The 18,438-nt window shown below is 44.4% G+C and overlaps 1 protein-coding gene across 2 annotated transcripts in view; it reads right to left on the bottom strand.

Moving 5' to 3' along the window:
- CTPS2 (CTP synthase 2) overlaps nucleotides 1-18,438 on the bottom strand; it is a 1,454,337-nt gene that overhangs the window by 1,361,029 nt on the left and 74,870 nt on the right. For both annotated transcript variants that reach the window (XM_086934328.1, XM_086934329.1), the window contains exon 2: nucleotides 10,917-11,122. In XM_086934328.1, coding sequence (XP_086790454.1) covers nucleotides 10,917-11,082 — 166 coding nt within the window. In that variant the 5' untranslated portion in view covers nucleotides 11,083-11,122. The remainder of the gene's footprint in view (nucleotides 1-10,916; nucleotides 11,123-18,438) is intronic.

The following is an 18,438-nucleotide window of genomic DNA, read 5'->3' as shown; positions in this document are numbered from 1 at the left end:
TATATATATAGCAATTTGAATTGAAGAATGAGTGGATATATAAAAATAAATATTTGGATGGAGGATTTAGTAGCAGTGTAATTGACTGTTTACTTGACCAATTTATAGTATCTCACTAAATGTTATGTTATGTTATGTTACTGGGGGTTTTGTAAAGCGCTCAGCTGCTCCGAAGGCGATTCAGAAAAGGGGGTGGTGATGAACAGAGTGTCTGAATTAAGCAGACCACTCTTACCCAGTCCAAAGATCAGGGCTTGATCCATCACCGTTATTTATCTCACTGCACCATCCCAGCTCAGAACCTGGCTATATGCAAATCAGTCTGCTTAATTCAGACACTCTGTTCATCACCACCCCCTTTTCTGAATCAGCTGCTCCGAAGAGCGTCCCGGCGCTATAGATCATTACACACAAATACCAGCAACTAACAAGACAGCCAAAGCGGCACTAAGAATCAACAGGAACAACTTACAGGGCAAAAAGATGAGTTTTAAGTCCCTTTCTAAAGGTAGACAGATTGGAGCACGTTTGCAACGTCAAGGGCAGAGTGTTCCAAAGATGGGGGGCCAGGTAACTAAAAGAGCGACCTCCACAACGAACACGTCTCACTGCCGGCACGATTGCATTGGCCTGGGCAGCCGACCTCAAGGGTCTAGATGGGAGGTAGAAGTTGACCCTTCTCTGCAAATAGCCAGCGCCGAAATTGTGTAGCGCCTTAAAAGTGGATAGTGACTAAACTGTGTGAATATCTTTATCACTTTGTCAGTTGTTGTGTAAACTGGGTCTCCAGTTGGTAACTAGCTATGTGAAAGTCTATATTAGTTATTGATTAGTTAACTGAGTATTTGTATGGGAGAGTGAATGTGTGTGTGGTTCGGTGGGGGGGGGGGTTGAATGCCCAAAGATGTGTGAATACTTGATTCACTAGAAATATGAAGTTAAAACTACATGTTCTAACAGTTGTTTGGGTGAGTAAATATCTTTATGGGTGTGGTGATGAGCAAATATATTTCTCAATGGTACATGTCGACCAAACTAGAAAAATAAAAGGCAGTGTATGTGTCAGTTATTGTATATAAATAAGTATACATAAGACTCAATGATTGTGTGAGTGACTGTATGGATAACTGTATACTTGTAATAATGATTTTATAATTCACTAAGTATGACTTACTATCTAAATGAATAGATGAAGTTGTGTTTGTATAAATGTGTAGCTAAGTAAATATGCAAGTATAATCCATGGTTAGCATAAGTGAGTAGGAAGACTTCATATGTGAATAGGATGTGTGCTGGTGTGTAATGTCGATATAGGTGTATAAGTATTTTTTATAGTGTTCTATTGTTCATTGACAGCATGTATGAGTGAATCTACAGGTAAGTGATTAGATGTGTGTATACATCTATGAATCACTGAGTGGGTTTTTAGATACTTGTATTGTTGTGACAATGGATTCAAATATGATACTCTGTATTTTACAAAGAGTGATGAAAGATTTTACTAGTGTATGAAAAGGTGTATGTGATTGTCATGTGGATGATGTCATCAGGGATGTCATCAGTGATGTCATTTGAGATGTCATCAGTGATGTCACTGACCATGTCATGAATGATGTAATATGTGACAGCATCAGCAGTGGATTGTGGGTGCGCGAAATATAGTTAGTACAACTAACTATATAGGAGCAATTTCAATGGCTTTGTGTGAGTGAAATGTCCAGCTAACTAGAACACCCCTAAAACTTATAGGGGCAGATTTATGAGGCTGTTGCGCCTCTTTGCGCCGCAATTGCATCACTTTATTTGACGCAACGGCAGCGCAAACAATGCACCCTATTTACAACGTGACGCATCTAGGAGATGCGACACAATGTAAAACCCTGCGCCATAAGGAGGCGTTCCTGCGCAGGAACGCCTCCTGAAAGTGGCTGAGTGAAATCTATGAGATTTCACTCAGTCACTTTCAGGCCAATGCTGCGTCAAAACCCTGCGCCTGCTTGAAGCAGGCGTAGGTCTTGACGCAGCATTGTGAAGATGGGGCACCCCCGAGCCGTGCTGGAGCTGCGTCGCGCTTGCGACGCAACTCCAGCAATGCGCCACCTTTCCGGCACAGATGCGTCACGCATCTGTGCCGTTTTTGCACCATGGTGCGCCGCATTATAAATGCGGCGCACCATGGGTGGCGGAGTTGTGGCGCACTGTGGCGCACATTAACTGGCGCATCCCTGGGGATGCGCCAGTTAACATAAATCTGCCCCATAGTTTTTTGAGTGAATTTTAAAGGTTTTTTAAATGCTAATTCCTAACTATATAAGGCCTGAAACCTATGGTTTTTTCAGTGAATTTCAAAGGTTTTTTAAATGCTAATTCCTAACCATATAAGGCCTGAAACCTATGTTTCTTTCAGTGAATTTGCAAGGTTTTTTAAATGCTAATTCCTAACTATATAAGGCCTGAAACCTATGGTTTTTTCAGTGAATTTCAAAGTTTTTTTTAATGCTAATTCCTAACTATATAAGACCTGAACGCCCACCAGGAATCTCCAGTATGCGCCAGGGGACTGCATTGCAGAGAGGTGTAATGAAGCCACGCCCCTTTTTACACCTCTCTGCAAAGCAACCCCTGGGCGTGTTTGCAGAGGGGGAACTAATTCCCCTTGCATACTGGGGGTCCCTGGGGGGTAACTAGCCCGCCTTGAACCTGCAGTATGCGCCAGGGGGCTGCATTGCAGAGAGATGTAATGAGGCCACACCCTTTTTTATACCTCTCTGCAACGCAGCCCCCGTGCATGTTTGAAGAGGGGGAACTAATTCCCCTTGCATACTGAGGGCCCCTGGGGGCCAACTAGCCCACCTGGAACCTCCAGTATGCGCCAGGGGGCTGCATTGCACAGAGGTGAAATGAGGCTATGCCCCTTGTTACACCTCTCTGCAACGCAGCCCCCTGGCGCGTTTGCAGAGGGGGAACTAATCCCCTTGCATACTGGGGTCCCTGGGGCCGACTAGCCCACCAGGAGCCTCCAGTATGCGCCAGGGGGCTACATTGCAGAGAGGTGTAATGAGGCCACACCCTTTTTTACACCTCTCTGCAACGCAGCCCCCGTGCCTGTTTGAAGAGGGGGAACTAATTCCCCTTGCATACTGGGGGTCCCTGGGGGCCAACTAGCCCACCAGGAGCCTCCAGTATGCACCAGGGGGCTGTGTTGCTTTGCCCTGGAGGGCGGCGGTCCCCGGGGCAGTGTGGGGGGGGGGATTGGGAACCCCCCACACTTCTTTATCACTATGCCCCCGTGATTTGGTCCCCCTGTGGACTAATTTTTAAAAAAACATACCAGGTTTAAAAAAAAAACATTTGGCCTTGGGGGTCTTTGTGGGACCACCTTAACAGGCCTAGGGGGTCAGGGTGTTTCTACCCTGCCCCCTTTTTGTGTTCTACACGTTTGTTTTTCTGCTTTCTTGTGCCTCTGTCTAATGAGCACAATTTGGCTGCCAACAATTTCTGTTAAGGAGTGTTGACAGACATTGGCAGCCAATCAGCATGCAGCTGGCGCACACGAAGGTCCGCGCACGTCCGCACACGTATATATAAATATATATATATTATAGTTAGATGAACATTTTACTCATACAAAACCATTGAACTTCCCCCGTTATAGTTAGTTGTATTCACTATAACTTGCGCGCCCGCAATCCACTGCTGATGATGTCACATATTACATCATTCATGACATGGTCAGTGACATCACTGATGACATCACTGATGACATCATCCAGTGAATGTGGTTTGCTTTGATATTTAAATATGTATTATAAATACACTACTTTGCATTGAAGAATGAGTGGATATATAAATATAAATGTGTGGATGGTGGATTTAGTAACAGTGTCATTGATTGTTTCCTTGACTAATTTGTAGAGTCTCACTATATATAATGTGTAGTTACTAAACTGTGTGAAAGTCTTTATTACTTTGTCTTAATTGCTATGTTAAAGACTATATTTGTTATTGGTTTCCTAACTGAGTATTTATATGGGTAAAGGAATGTCTATGTGCTTTGGTGGGGGGGTGTGATTGCCAAAAAATGTGTGAATAGTTCATTCAGTAGGTATATGAGGTTAAGACTACATGTTATAACAGTTGTTTCAGTGAGTGTATATGTTTATGGGTGTGGTGGTGATGAAATATTTCTCTCAATGGTACATCTCCAGTAAACTTTTTAAAAAAAGGCAGTGTATGTGACAGTTATATCTAGTTAAGTGTGTCTAAGACTTAGTGATTGTAGGAGTCACTATATGGATAACTGTATACTTGTAATAGTGATTTTTTAACACACCAAGTGTGAGTTACTATCTATATAAATAGATGAAGTGGTGTTTGTATAAGTGTGTAGGTGAGTAATTGTAAGTATAATCAATTGTTTGCATAAGTCAGAAGGATGTCTTTATAAGTGAGTACAATGTTTGCTAGTTGGTAATGTTGAAATAGGCGTATAAGTATATTTGATAGTGTTCTGTTGATTATTCACTGCATATACCACTGAATCTATAGGTAAGTGATTCAATGTGTGTATAGTTCTATGAATAACTGAGTGGGTGTTTAGAAATTTCTATTGGTGTGTCAATGGTTTCAAATATGGCACTTTCTATTTTACAGTGAGGGATGAAAGATTATACTAGTGTGTGATGAGGTGTATTTGATTGTCACATGGATGATGTCATCAGTGATGTCATCAGTGATGTCATTTGAGATGTCATCAGTGATGCCATCAGTGATGTCACTGACCATGTCATGAATGATGCACTTTTTGTGACGTTCCGGTGGAGCAGAAGACTGAGTGATATTTATCAGGCAGGACTAAGCCGCTTTTTGTGGCGTAATCCTGCCTGATAACTATCAGTCCCTTTAACGCAGTGTCCTGCGTTAAAGGGGTGTGCAATGGGTGTTGCTGGGGGCGTTCCCAGCAGCATCCATGGACTTGAGTAATTTATAGCATCGTCAAAGTCAGTCTTTCAAAAATTCCAAAGTATAGGATATGATAATCCAAATCCAAATGTTTCTCAAGAAAAGTCATAAACCGTGTCCGTGGGTCATATCTGCCCAAACCCCGATATTCCGAACGATTGAAAATGACTTTTCTTGAGAAACATTTGGATTATCATGTCCTATACTTTGGAATTTTTGAAAGACTGACTTTGAGGATGCTGTAAATTATTCAAGTCTGCCCGAATTGTGTGGGTAAAATTGATACCTAGTCACTTTGAATAAGAATGTACTTACGTCTCGTCTAACATTTGGAAGAAATATCTAGTTACATGACAACAGGATACCGACATAACTTGAAGGAAATTAGAACGCCCTGAAGTAGTTCTGTTGTACAGAACGAAACGCGTCGGCTGGCTGTGGTACATAAACTTAAGGAAAATAAAAGCATTTGAATATACACCAAGATTCAGCACTCCAATAAGGACTCTAAGAGATATGATTTGATTGGACTTGTTGTGCAAGTGGTGCTGTGCCAAACTTTGGAATATTCTCCACTACTCTCTACTACTCACTCTCTACTACTCCACTACTCTCTAATACTCATTCTCTACTACTCTAGTACTCTCAACTACTCTCTCTCTACTACTCACTCCCTACTACTCACTATCTACTACTCTCTACTACTCACTCTCTACTACTCACTCTCTACTACTCTCTCTCTACTACTCACTCTCTACTACTCACTCTCTACTTCTCACTCTCTACTACTCACTCTCTACTTTTCACTCTCTACTACTCTCTACTACTCACTCTCTACTACTCTCTCTCTACTACTCTCTACTACTCACTCTCTACTACTCACTCTACTACTCTCTACAACTCACTCTCTACTACTCTCTCTCTACTACTCTCTACTACTCACTCTCTACTACTCACTCTACTACTCTCTACTACTCACTCTCTACTACTCTCTCTCTACTACTCTCTACTACTCACTCTACTACTCACTCTACTACTCACTCTGTACTACTCTCTCTCTCTGCTACTCTCTACTACTCACTCTCTGCTACTCTCTACTACTCACTCTTTACTACTCTCTACTACTCACTCTCTACTGCTCTCTACTACTCACTCTACTACTTACTCTCTACTACTCTCTACTACTCACTCTCTACTACTCACTCTCACTACTCTCCACTACTCACTCTACTACTCTCTACTACTCACTCTCTGCTACTCTCTCTACTGCTCTCTACTACTCTCTACTACTCACTATCTACTCTCTATTACTCACTCTCTACCTCTCTACCTCTCTCTACTAGTCTCTACCTCTACCTCTCTACCTCTACCTCTCTCTACACGCACACATATATATATATATACATATGCATTTATAAATATGTATGAGTGTATATATATACATAAATATATAAACATATGTAATCTGCATATCTATATAAATACAAATATAAATGCATGCATACATATACATATATGCATACATATGCATGTTATTTACATGAAAGTTTGAAAAACACTAATAAAAGCAAAGCTAAAAAGCGACCTCGTTACAAACAGAATGGCTTTAACTTAAACGAGCAAAAAACACAGTTGATGGACAGAATGCAGAACAATGTCTTACATTCACCCCAGTACAAAGATCTGGGCCTAAATCTATGTTTTTTTTGCACTCCACACCACCCTTGGTAAGACAATGGCTATATGCAAATCAGCCTTGACCCTTTGCCTCATGGGAACAGTCCAGCCCAAACTATCAAGTCATGTCTTTCCTAGACCGGAATCAAGCATCCAAGGACCGGTTTCTGGCTATCAGTCTTCTTCAGCCTGGATAGCTTGACTCCAGTGATGTGGAGAGCCTGGGACTAACGTCTGAGCATACCCAGCCCACTCGGGGTGAAAATTGCAAAAAACACAGTTGATGGACAGAATACAGAACAATGTCTTACATTCACCCCAGTACAAAGATCTGGGCCTTAATCCATCGTTTTTTTGCACTCCACACCACCCTAGGTAAGACAATGGCTATATGCAAATCAGCCTTGACCATGTGCCTCATGGGAACAGTCCAGCCCAAACTATCAAGCCATGTGTTTCCTAGACCGGAATCAAGCATCCAAGGACCGGTTTCTGGCTATCAGCCTTCTTCAGCCTGGATTGCTTGACTCCAGTGATGTGGAGAGCCTGGGACTCACGTCTGAGCATACCCAGCCCACTCGGGGTGAAAATTGCAAAAAACACAGTTGATGGACAGAATGCAGAACAATGTCTTACATTCACCCCAGTACAAAGATCTGGGCCTAAATCCATTGTTTTTTTGCACTCCACACCACCCTAGGTCAGACAATGGCTATATGGAAATCAGCCTTGACCCTGTGCCTCATGGGAACAGTCCAGCCCGAACTACCAAGCCATGTCTTTCCTAGACCGGAATCAAGCATCCAAGGACCGGTTTCTGGCTATCAGCCTTCTTCAGCTTGGATAGCTTGACTCCTGAGCAGGCCTAGGGGGTCAGGGTGCTTCTACCCTGCTCCCTTTGCGTGTTTTGCACCTTTGTTTTTCTGCTTTCCTGTCCCTCAGTCTAATAGGCACAAGATGGCTGCCAACACTTTCTGGTTTGGAGTGTTGACAGACATTTGCAGCCAATCAGCATGCAGCTCGTGCTCGGAATGGTACAGAGTACAGTAAGCTTACAGTAAGCTGCTATAGATATATATATATATTCATTTCTCTTTTCCCTCCACTAGTTCTCAGGAACTAGTGGAGGGATTTACACAATTTAAACTAAAGACACTTCTGCATACTAGTCCCTACAATTTTGCCAAGTTTGGTGTAATTCTGTTCGGCGGTTCGGGCTGTAGCTGTGTCTAAACGTCCTATGGAAATTAATATGGGGAAAACACGTTTTGGGACCACCCTTTTTTCTCAGCCCCCGCTTGACGAATCCCCCCAAAACTTTCAGGGAAGGAGCAGAACTGAGCTGGCCGAAATTTTGGAAAATTGCACGCAAATTCCTCAATCGACGCCAAAGTTATTCCAAATAGAATGTTGCGGATTTCCTATGGAAACTAAGTCCTAACTATATATACCTACTGGCGACCGCCAGTAGTATATATATATATATATATATATATATATATATATATATATATATATATATATATATATATATATATATATATCTACGATGTCGTAGAGTGATTTGTGTGCGTGGGTAAGCAGTCGGAAAGTGATCCTCTTATTGACGGGTAGCCAGTGGAGGTCTTTAAGGTGACCGGAGATGTGTTCGTTGCGTGGGATGTCTAATATGAGCCTGGCTGAGGCGTTTTGGATTCGTTGGAGTTTCTTCTGAAGTTTTGCAGTGGTACCGGCGTAGAGGGTGTTTCCGTAGTCCAGTCGGCTCGTGACCAGAGCGTGGGTGACTGTTTTCCTTGTTTCGGAGGGGATCCAGCGAAATGTTTTTCTGAGCATGCGAAGAATGTTGAAGCAGGAAGAGGATACGGCGTTGACTTGCCTGTTCATTGAGAGTGAAGAATCCAGGATGACGCCAAGGTTCCGTGCGTGGTCTGTCGGGATGGGTGCTTTTCCAAGGGCTTCCGGCCACCAAGAGTCGTCCCACGCAGAGGGGGAAGTGCCTAAGATGAGGACTTCTGTTTTATCTGAGTTCAGTTTCAGGCGACTTTGTTTCATCCATTCGGCGACTTCTTTCATTCCTTCGTGTAGGTTAGTTTTGGCGGTGCTGGGGTCCTTGGTGAGAGAAAGGATCAGTTGAGTGTCGTCCGCGTAGGAGATGATGTTGAGGTTGTGTTGGCGGGCGATGTCCGCTAGGGGGCTCATGTATACGTTGAAGAGGGTGGGGCTGAGTGATGATCCTTGAGGTACGCCGCAGATGACTTCAGAGGCCTCGGACTTGAATGGAGGAAGGCGGACTCTCTGGGTTCTTCCGGTGAGGAACGAGGTGATCCATTCAAGTGCTTTTCCTTGGATTCCGATGTTATTGAGGCGTTGTAGAAGGGTGCTGTGGCAGACTGTGTCGAAGGCTGCAGAGAGGTCGAGGAGGATGAGGGCGACTGTGTCTCCATTGTCCAGTAGAGTTCGAATGTCGTCTGTTGCTGCGATGAGGGCGGTCTCAGTGCTGTGTTTTGCTCTGAAGCCAGATTGTGAGGGGTCGAGTGATTTGTTGGCTTCGAGGAAGGTGGCGAGCTGGTTGTTGACGGCTTTCTCGATGACTTTGGCCGGGAATGGAAGAAGCGAGATGGGGCGGTAATTTTTGAGTTCGGTGGGGTCCGCTGTTGGTTTTTTCAGAAGGGCGGTGAGTTCAGCGTGTTTCCAGTCTTCTGGGAAGGTCGCGGATATCAAGGAGCAGTTGATGACGTCTCGGAGGTGCGGTGCTATGACGGAGTCTGCTTTGTTGAAGATGTGGTGAGGGCATGGGTCTGTGGGGGATCCAGAGTGGATGGAATTCATCAGGCGGATGGTTTCCTCAGTGGAGATTGGGTTCCAGGCGTTAAGGGTGTTTACGGGGGGAAGATGGTCAACAGATGGTGGGGTGGGTTGGTTTCCGGGTTGGTTGTCAAAGCTGTTGTGGATGTCTGCAATCTTGTTGTGGAAAAAGGAGGCTAGGGAGTCGCAGAGGGTTTGAGAGGGGGTGATGTCGTTGGAGTTGGCCGAGGGGTTGGAAAATTCCTTGACGATGTTGAAAAGTTCCTTGCTGTTGTGGGCGTTGTTGTCAAGTCGATCCTTGAATGTTTTAAAGTGTGGCCAGCCAGGTCACAATGGTGTACCTGGATCTATGGCCCACATGCATTAAAGTGCCCATTTGCGATTTCTTAATTGCGAAAATTAGGGAATCGCAATTAAGAAATCGTAAACGGCAATGCATTAAAAATTCGCATTTTTTTGGGCGATTCGGTATTTTTCCTTAATTGCGATTCACAATTTGCCAATCGCAATTAAGGAAAACCCTTCCTATTGATTCCTATGGGCCAAAAGGCCCATAGGAATCAATGGGAAGGCATTCACATTTTGCGAATTTCAAATTGCGATTCGCAAAATGTGAATGCAATTTCAAGGGTGCAGGGGGGGGTCCAAAGAACCCCTCCCTGCACCCCTGAAATGTAACTTTAAATGCAATTTACACACACACATGCCCCAAGGGAATGTGTGTGTAAATTAAAACTTTCAAAAATTCAATTTGTGCATATTTGAAAGTTTTCGGTAAATTAGCATGAAGTTCAACTTCATGCTAATTTACCTCTTCCAAAATGCGATTTCGCAATTAAAAAATTATCATGCATTGCATTTAAGAAATCTGAAATTGCCATTTCTTAAATGCAATTGCAATTTTAGAAATCGCAACATGGTTGCGATTCCTAAAATTGCGAAATGCATGATGCATTCCAAATTAGTCAATTGCATTCGCAAACGGCCGAAAATTGCGATTCACACCGTTTGTGAATGCAATTGACTTTGATGCATGTGGGCCTATATGTTTTCATTATATATGTCAGTTGTGAACATACACGCTGCACGCTGTGACATTTAAATACTACACCACTGGTGCATTTCCCAGGCCACTTTACCACAGTTTTACTGGAAGATTAAATAAGTCAATTGGCTGTCGCCAATTTGACCTCATTTTACATGGACAGAGTATACACACATTGTGGCACTGAATGGCAGTGTCACAGTGCACAAAGTCAAAATACTGGCAAACGGCAATCTGGAAAAGAAAAGGAATCATTCAAAAAAATTTCCTTTCTCACACTTAGACGCGCTGTTTTTGAAATATTTATACATAAATTTAAGAAAGAGACCTTCTCCCATGACATCACACTTGTGTAACTTAAATGTAAGATATTAACATGTGTCTGCAAAGTAAAAACAAAAGCGAGTTCTTATTTGATTCCACCTACCATGTTCATATGGTGAAAACGTTCCAGCATCAATGTTAATATATGGATCAATTTTGATTGCTGTGACACGTAGACCACATGACTTCAGGATGGTGCCAATGCTGCTTGCAATAATGCCTTTTCCAATGCCTGAGATGACGCCGCCAGTTACAAGGATGTACTTCATTGGGGCGCTTGAGACCGGTCGGGTACCATACAGTGAAGCCCTAAAAGTAAAATGAAGAATGACATATTTTTACGGTGAGGCGCATACTCTTTCCACCCATACTTAAAGAGGACAAATGCACTGATCCTGGCCTTAACAATGAAGTCAGAGTTTGGAACAGAGATTTTATGCAGGACCTCCAAGCAAACAATTCCACCTGCAACACAACACTTATTCATGAAAGATAAAGAAAAGGGCCTGAGCGGCTGGAGGATTTGATTTTCCAGCCATTATTTAAGCAGTTTTTCTGCTCCCTCTTTCTTTGGGGAAGTGGAGAAAAATCTGTCATATTAAAATGCTGCAGAAAACCTAGCAATGCATATGTCAGATAGTACATTTCCACCACCAAATGAGGGCGCGGGAAATGCAGCCCCAAAAAGATAGTGCATTGTAAGTGGCCACAGATCTAATCTTACTAACATGATTGTGGTATCAGAACTTATATACTAACCAGTTGTTTTAGTAGTACGGTTTCTCTGCCAATTTGCCCTACTCTAATGTGGGCGATCAGGCTCTCGAAGAGTGGGCGATAAAACTTTTATTTATTTATTTTTTACAAATGTAAAGCTACTACCCTCCTTTTAATCACTCTCAATGTGACAAGGTACTATTTTGTATACATCCACAATATGTTATGTATGGTTCGGGAACATTCGGAGTCTGTCTTGCAAACTGGCAAGAGAGTCTTTGAATGATTACTTCCCATAATGGGAAAACGTCCCACGAGTAGGGAAAACTACATGCTTCCTGAAAAAAAAACGGACATAAAAATCAATGTTAAGTACTTGAGCTCTTCTATCTAATCCCCACCATAACTTTTAGACTTCCTTTGCTGTATTTTCACACCAAGACTGAATGCATGTCTATTTACTGCTACCCATGTCCTCTGACTTGCTATATGTGTTTTTACCCACCCTCATAATTTTCAAAATTTCCTCGAAAGGCATGCTTTTCATTTCATGCCGCTAGTTTGCAACATCTACATCAATAATTGGATACTGCAGTCATTCATTATAATTTATCATACAGGAGTCCAGTGAAAGGCAATTCCTTAAACAGTTCATTTTTTTATCAACCTGCCTGGTCAATTTACATTGTCTCAAAAGAGTTATAAGGCATACCTTTTTAAGTCCAAGTAAGATGTGTATCTGCAATGACAACGATCTCATCTGCTGAAGCGCTTCAAATAAGATCCCATCAGTTTTTCTATCACCATAATGCCCTCCCCGCCCCACTACTCCACTACATTTTAACGAAGGAAGACCTGTCATTTTACACAGATTCACAATGGTCAACCTAGCCTTAGGCAGTATAATTTGCTATGGTTTGCCATACAAGAAGAAATCATATCCTTGTCTCCAACTCATAAATGGACCACCTTTAGGTGAAGAGGTATATGTATTCAAATTAGATGTTAATCCAATGACAGAATTTATGTCCAAAACATCTGAGCTTTCAGCCAGTAGCACCGCAAAAGTTTACTGTTTGTGTGCTAACTCTTTAATAATTTTTTAACTTATTTTGCCACAAAAGTACTCTGCATGGCTTTGTGAAGATGTGCGGCCTTCCTCGTTTATATGTTTTGGACAGTCATGGTTGTTTTCCCTCATTTGGGGGCCACAAACTTCTGAGCCCATAGAAACTTCTGCCTTTCACTGTTTTTCCTGACATCCGATCTGGGCTCTGATTTCAGGGAGAATCCCAAGGCTTATCAACTTTTGAGTGGCAAGGACTATTTTCCGTTCATCCTAGGGTATGTGGTGACTGGTTTGGTCCCGTGCAAATGAGGGAATTGTTTTGCCTCTGCGTCCTATTACAGGTTTAGGCGCAGACGTAATCAAAGCCTTAGGAGGCAACTGACAGCGCATCACAAAAAGGTGGCACACTGTTATTGTGCCCATGAGGGCAGCTCTCGGGTGGGGGAAAGGAGGTCCCATATGTTCCCCATACATTTCCTTGCAGGTGGGTGAAGTCACTCACTGCACCTGCTTGCAGGGGATATCTGTTCCCTCTTTAAAGTGGGTGCAACATGTTGCCTAAACTTTGAAACATGGAGCGGATTGGAAGCAGACACTGAGTACTCATCGAGTGTGCTACCCCCTGGGCACCATTCCGGTGTGCACCAGGTGCACCTTTTGAGAGGTGCAGAATTGCACAAACAGGAGCAGTGTGCCCTATGTACAACACACGCCCTGGTAGTTGAAGGAGGTAGCCAGCTCATATCCATTGTGTTAGTGAGGCTTCACCATCACTCCATTATTTAGTAACCATCTCTGGGAGGTAGCTTCAGTTTTCTACAGATGGCATATACACATCCCCACATTAGCATGTCCAAATTGGTTTCAGTATGAACAAAAGGGTAGAGTCAGGAGGGTCTCAGTGTGGTTAATGCTCTCTCTCCAGACTGGGCCTAAGTCTGGGAAGCATTTAAATTCGCCTTGCAGCTTGAACTGAGAAAAGAAGGGAGACATACCTTCCTGCACAAAGAACTAGACTGTACCTGCAAAGAGTAGAGATCTCATCAAAGGAAAGAGAATTCAAGGTACAGCTGTCTAGAAAGACTCTTGTGAGGACAGCCCAAAACAGCTAATGGACCATGAGGTCATCTGAGCTTAGTTGCACAGAACGAGCAAGAAAACATCTGGGTTGTAGACGAGAGTCAGCATGGTCCTGATCCTCCAAATGGTTGTATGACAGAACAACGCTTTTCTTAACAACACATGCCTAAACAACTATGTCTCAACCACAACCACGTCTTTACCACACATGCCTATACCACACATGCTTTCCAACACATTTTGTTATAAAGGCATAATTTGTAAAGGCATATGCGTGGTAAAGATCAACCCCAGCCCCCCTGCCCTTAGCCCTAAAACCCAGCCCACAGCCCTGCAATCCACGCCGCTCCAGCCCTAAAAACTACCTGAAACCCTCAGCCCTAAAGCATGGCCCCAACCCAAAAAACTACCCTGATCCCATGCCTCCCACCCTGAGCCCTAAAACTGGCCCCCAGACTTGAAAACTACCGACCTACCCACCCCTGCCCTGAGTCATAAAACCCGGCCTCCAGCACTAAAAATTACCCCAGCCCCAACCCCTAAAACAGGCCCCCAGCCCTAAAAAACTACGCCAACAGTCCCCTGCCCTAATACCCGGGTCAAACCTACTTACCAAGCCGTGTCCTGGTCCTAAATGTCCCGATCCTTCCTGTTCTTCTCCTCGCCCATCAGCTCTGCAACAAGAGCGCTGACTGCCTTATCCACGTATATGCGTGGTTAAGGCTTATGTGTGGTTAAAGCAAGCATTGTTCTGCTTGCATTGTAATGGCACACATGGTTTATCCCACGTTGTTAATGTTGTTTACCCCTCCAAATATCTTTGACGTAAATCTACTTACCTGTTGTGTTGCTCCAGTTGGACCTCAAGTAAATCAACCTTCATCCATCTGGTGAGAGCTTTGGAATAGCCATGGTAAGACTCCAGGCTTAGACTCCTTCTTTGGTTGCCTCATTTCGCTCAGGAGAATCCTTCAGTACCGCAAGAAACTAGATCAAATTTCAGCCTAGGTACCTGTATTGGTCGCTCAAACCCCCATGTTCAGGGAAGAGACTAGAGCATTTCCAAACTTTACCAATCCGAGCCCAAGTATCTCCTATTAGATAATATTGGATGTAGGACTCAGTGTTAAAGGTATATTATAGAGCTTACTACAGGATGGCTTCTAAAAAATGTGCGGTTGAATCTCTGGCCCAGAAGATGCTAGGTCTCATTGCTTTCTTTGCGTGTTTTAGAGAAGGAATCTTTTGGTGTGTTACAGTGTCTTTTTGCTTGCTGACCTCCTGTTTTTATGGTATGGTGGACTTCATTTTTGCTGATTTAGTATCTCTGCACAATTTTGCACTGCTATCATTGGGCAAAGGAGAGAGGCTCTCAGAAATACAGAAGCAAATGTGACCTCCGCCCAGTGTCACCTGGTATCAGAGGAGGAAGTAGTCTCTGGTGCATCCCACAAAGTAGTTGCTGGAGGCAACTCAGAGTGCTAATGTAAGGTGGCGAAGGTTCCCTTTGAGTTGGAGTGGGGGGATCTCCGGTCCCTTGATGGCGGTTGTGAGCCCCACCATTATTGTTGATTGTCTGCTAGGTAACGACCAGGAGAAGTCCTCAGGTCTCACTTGGAGATGCTGGTGTTGCCAGAGTGGGCATGCGTGACCACTCGGTCCAGTGTAGCCAGAAAGGGTGATCAGAAGGACCTGGAGCCTGAAGCAGTGGTCCAGGCGCCTGCCAAGAGAAAGGGGAACGGGAAAACCGCTCCTAAAGTTCCCATGGTCCAGGAGGAGACTGATCTCCAGGGGAACACCCCGGAACCTACAGGGGAACAAGTGGCTGAATTGGGGAACTTACCTGAGCTGACCCAGTGGCAGCAAGAAGGGAGTCCTATAGAAAGCTGGCTCTGTATATACTATACCAAAGTAAGGTATAGTGTGCACAGAGTCTAGGGAGTACCTAGAGGTATAGCAGAGGCTAAATTAGATAAGTATTAACAGCTCTCTAGTAGTGTGGGCAAGCAGTTAAGCCTATCAGGTGGGTCTGTTAAGCATTTATTGTATTCACTCAATCAACAACCAATTTCACACACTCAGAGTCAGATTCCAGGCCAATTGGGTTAGTTAAAAAAATATATACATACGTTTTATTTCTAGAACCAAGCAGGACTTGGTACAGGTATGTAAAATGTACTTGCAATTGTAAAACTTTACAGAGTAAAGCAATTGGGAATGTATGTGCAATCATTACAGGTTTGTATGTGCTTTAAAAACAGTTCAAATTACATAGAAATACATTTGTATAACTTTTGCGTTACTTTTGGATTACATCGACCTCTCGGAGTGTTATGCCTAGATGCCATACCGAGGATACTACAATACAAAGTAAGTAAGACTTTTCAGGTTTTCAATATAGTTACTTTCCTTTCATATAAAAGTTCAACTTGACACAGAGCATTTTTAGGGACAAAACATCACAACATTGGTGCCTATAGGGAAAAGAAGGTTATCGGGTTGCAGGTAAGTAAACGACCTGCAAGAATAGTTTTTGGGGTTTAGAACCAAGATTCCCCAAGGTTTAGGTAGGCACTCAAGTTGCACCACTAGCTGCACTTGGGCACCTGGGTGCAGAGTGCAGGGGCCAAATGTCAGCTAATGGGGATAATGGGGGCTTCGACAGGGACTGCTTACGAGCAGGCCACTTGGCTGAAGGCGCAAAACTCCTGGGGTTAAGATCAGCACTTAATTGGCCAACAATCAGCACAGGCCATTTGGATGGGGGGAAAGCTCCTGGGGTTAAGGTCAGCCCTATTGGGCTAACAATCAGCACAGAAGCTGCACCACCTGCGGCACAGGGGCAACTAGGGGCCGAGTGCCAAGGCGACTTAAGGGAGCCCGGGGATTCCAATGGAGATCTTCATTTCGGCAAAAATGCTGCCGGCTCGGGCAGGGAGGCTTCCTGGAGGTGACCACCAGCTGGAGAGGTAAGTTGGGTCCTTGGGGGATGCCTGGACACCATCAGTTCTGCCACCCAAGGCTGTGGGGCGTCAGGTACAGGGGTGTTTTTTGGCTTCGGGTTCTTCTTACCAGCTCTGGTCGCAGTATGGGGGACCCTTCAGGTTCAGGCTGCAGGCATCTGCTTGAAGCTAGAGGGAGGTCAGAGATCACCAGATCCCAGGTCAGGATCGCTGGGGAGACCTCCTCGTGGGGTTGGGCAACTTGAACCTGGGCCGTGGGGGTCAGGAGCAGAGTGGTGCAAAATTGCAGAGCGGCCTGGATACAGATTCTGTGGGTGAGCCTTTGGTGAGCAATTTGGTACTCATGGGAGACAGAGTCTGAAAGGTGGTGTAAGGGCAGTTCCTCCGGGCTCCAGGGGGCTGCCGGATGTTGGACATGCCGGGGTTTCGCTGCAGTCAGGCCAGAGTTGGGACAGGCCAGTAGAGTTGGGGCTAAAGCAGATGGTGTTCTCTTCTTCCTGAGTCAACTTTCCTCTTCGGTCCTTCTTCTTTCTTCCTTGAATCTGGGGAGGCAAGGTTCAGGGTTGCCCCTAAATACTAAATTTAGGGGTGTTAAAGGGGTGTGCCGGTCGGGACTAATGGCTACCCTCCTTGGGGTGGGTACACCCCCCTATTATGCCACACTACAGTGGGAGGGGAGCATGAGCCTCTCTCTAATTGGCTGGGTCCCCTCATCTTCAAGATGGAAGGGACTGAGATGTGTACTTCACCTCTTCTCCCCCACTTAAGGGGTGGGGTTGGCAAAGATGGGAACACCTATCCTCCTAGATTGGTTTTCCTGCTGATTCTCCCACCCAAAGTGGGGAACAGAACCAGTGGGACTCAGTTGCTGAGGGCAACAAAAAACAGGGACCAGCTTACAAAGGAGGCAGGCCTTTAAAGCTTCCCCTTCGTGAACACAACCCATCCTGGGGGAGGAGGCATGACAACTCTGACCAGGATGAGCTTTGTTTCTGGGCCCAGAGAGCGGATAATCTTTACCCTTTGGTCCAGAAACCTGTCTGGTGGTGTCAAATGGTGGGCAGCCACTCAGGAACCACACCAGGGCTTGTTGTTTTTCAGGGGGCATCTCTAAGGTGCCCTCTGAGGGAGTTTAACATTAAATCCCACACTGGCATCAGTTATAGATTTAATGTTTTATTGTGCTGAGAAGGTTGCTACCAAACTTCCCAGGTTTTAGTGACACCATTATGGAGCTGTGGAGTTCGTAATGACCAACTCCCAGACCATATACTCTTTATGGCTTTACTACACTTAGAAACTATAGGGGTACAGGGCTCGTGCCACTGTACCCTCACTGGAGGGCTAGTGCACCCTACTAGAGGGGTGACTTACCTAGGGTCCAGGCAGTGGGTTGGAGGCATGGCACACAGGGACGTGTTCATAAGAATGATAGAATGCACTCAGTTCCGTTATCATTCAATGCTTTCGAGGTATGCTCTTTTGGCAAAGTTATTGGGTACAGACGTGGCCATGCCCAGCCCAAGCAGTACATTAGAAATGATTTCAAAACAAATAGAGCGTGTATTACGCTCCAAACACATGACGCACCGCTAATAAAGTGCAGAAAACGATTTCTAATGTTGCAGTTACCCCTGAGAAAGGGTTGTTTTAGCCCGAAATGCATTGGGAAATTTTGAATGAGGCTGCCTGGGCTATATAATACCATGTGCTAGTGAATGAGGCCTGGATAGGCGTATCCAAAGCATCAGAGAATTATGGGATTTACGGAGTTTTCAATCTGAATAATGGAAAAA

Source organism: Lissotriton vulgaris, chromosome 8 (genome assembly GCF_964263255.1).
Source record: "Lissotriton vulgaris chromosome 8, aLisVul1.2, whole genome shotgun sequence".
In the NCBI taxonomy this organism is placed as follows: Eukaryota; Metazoa; Chordata; class Amphibia; order Caudata; family Salamandridae; genus Lissotriton; species Lissotriton vulgaris.
This window is presented reverse-complemented; position numbering and strand designations above follow the sequence as displayed.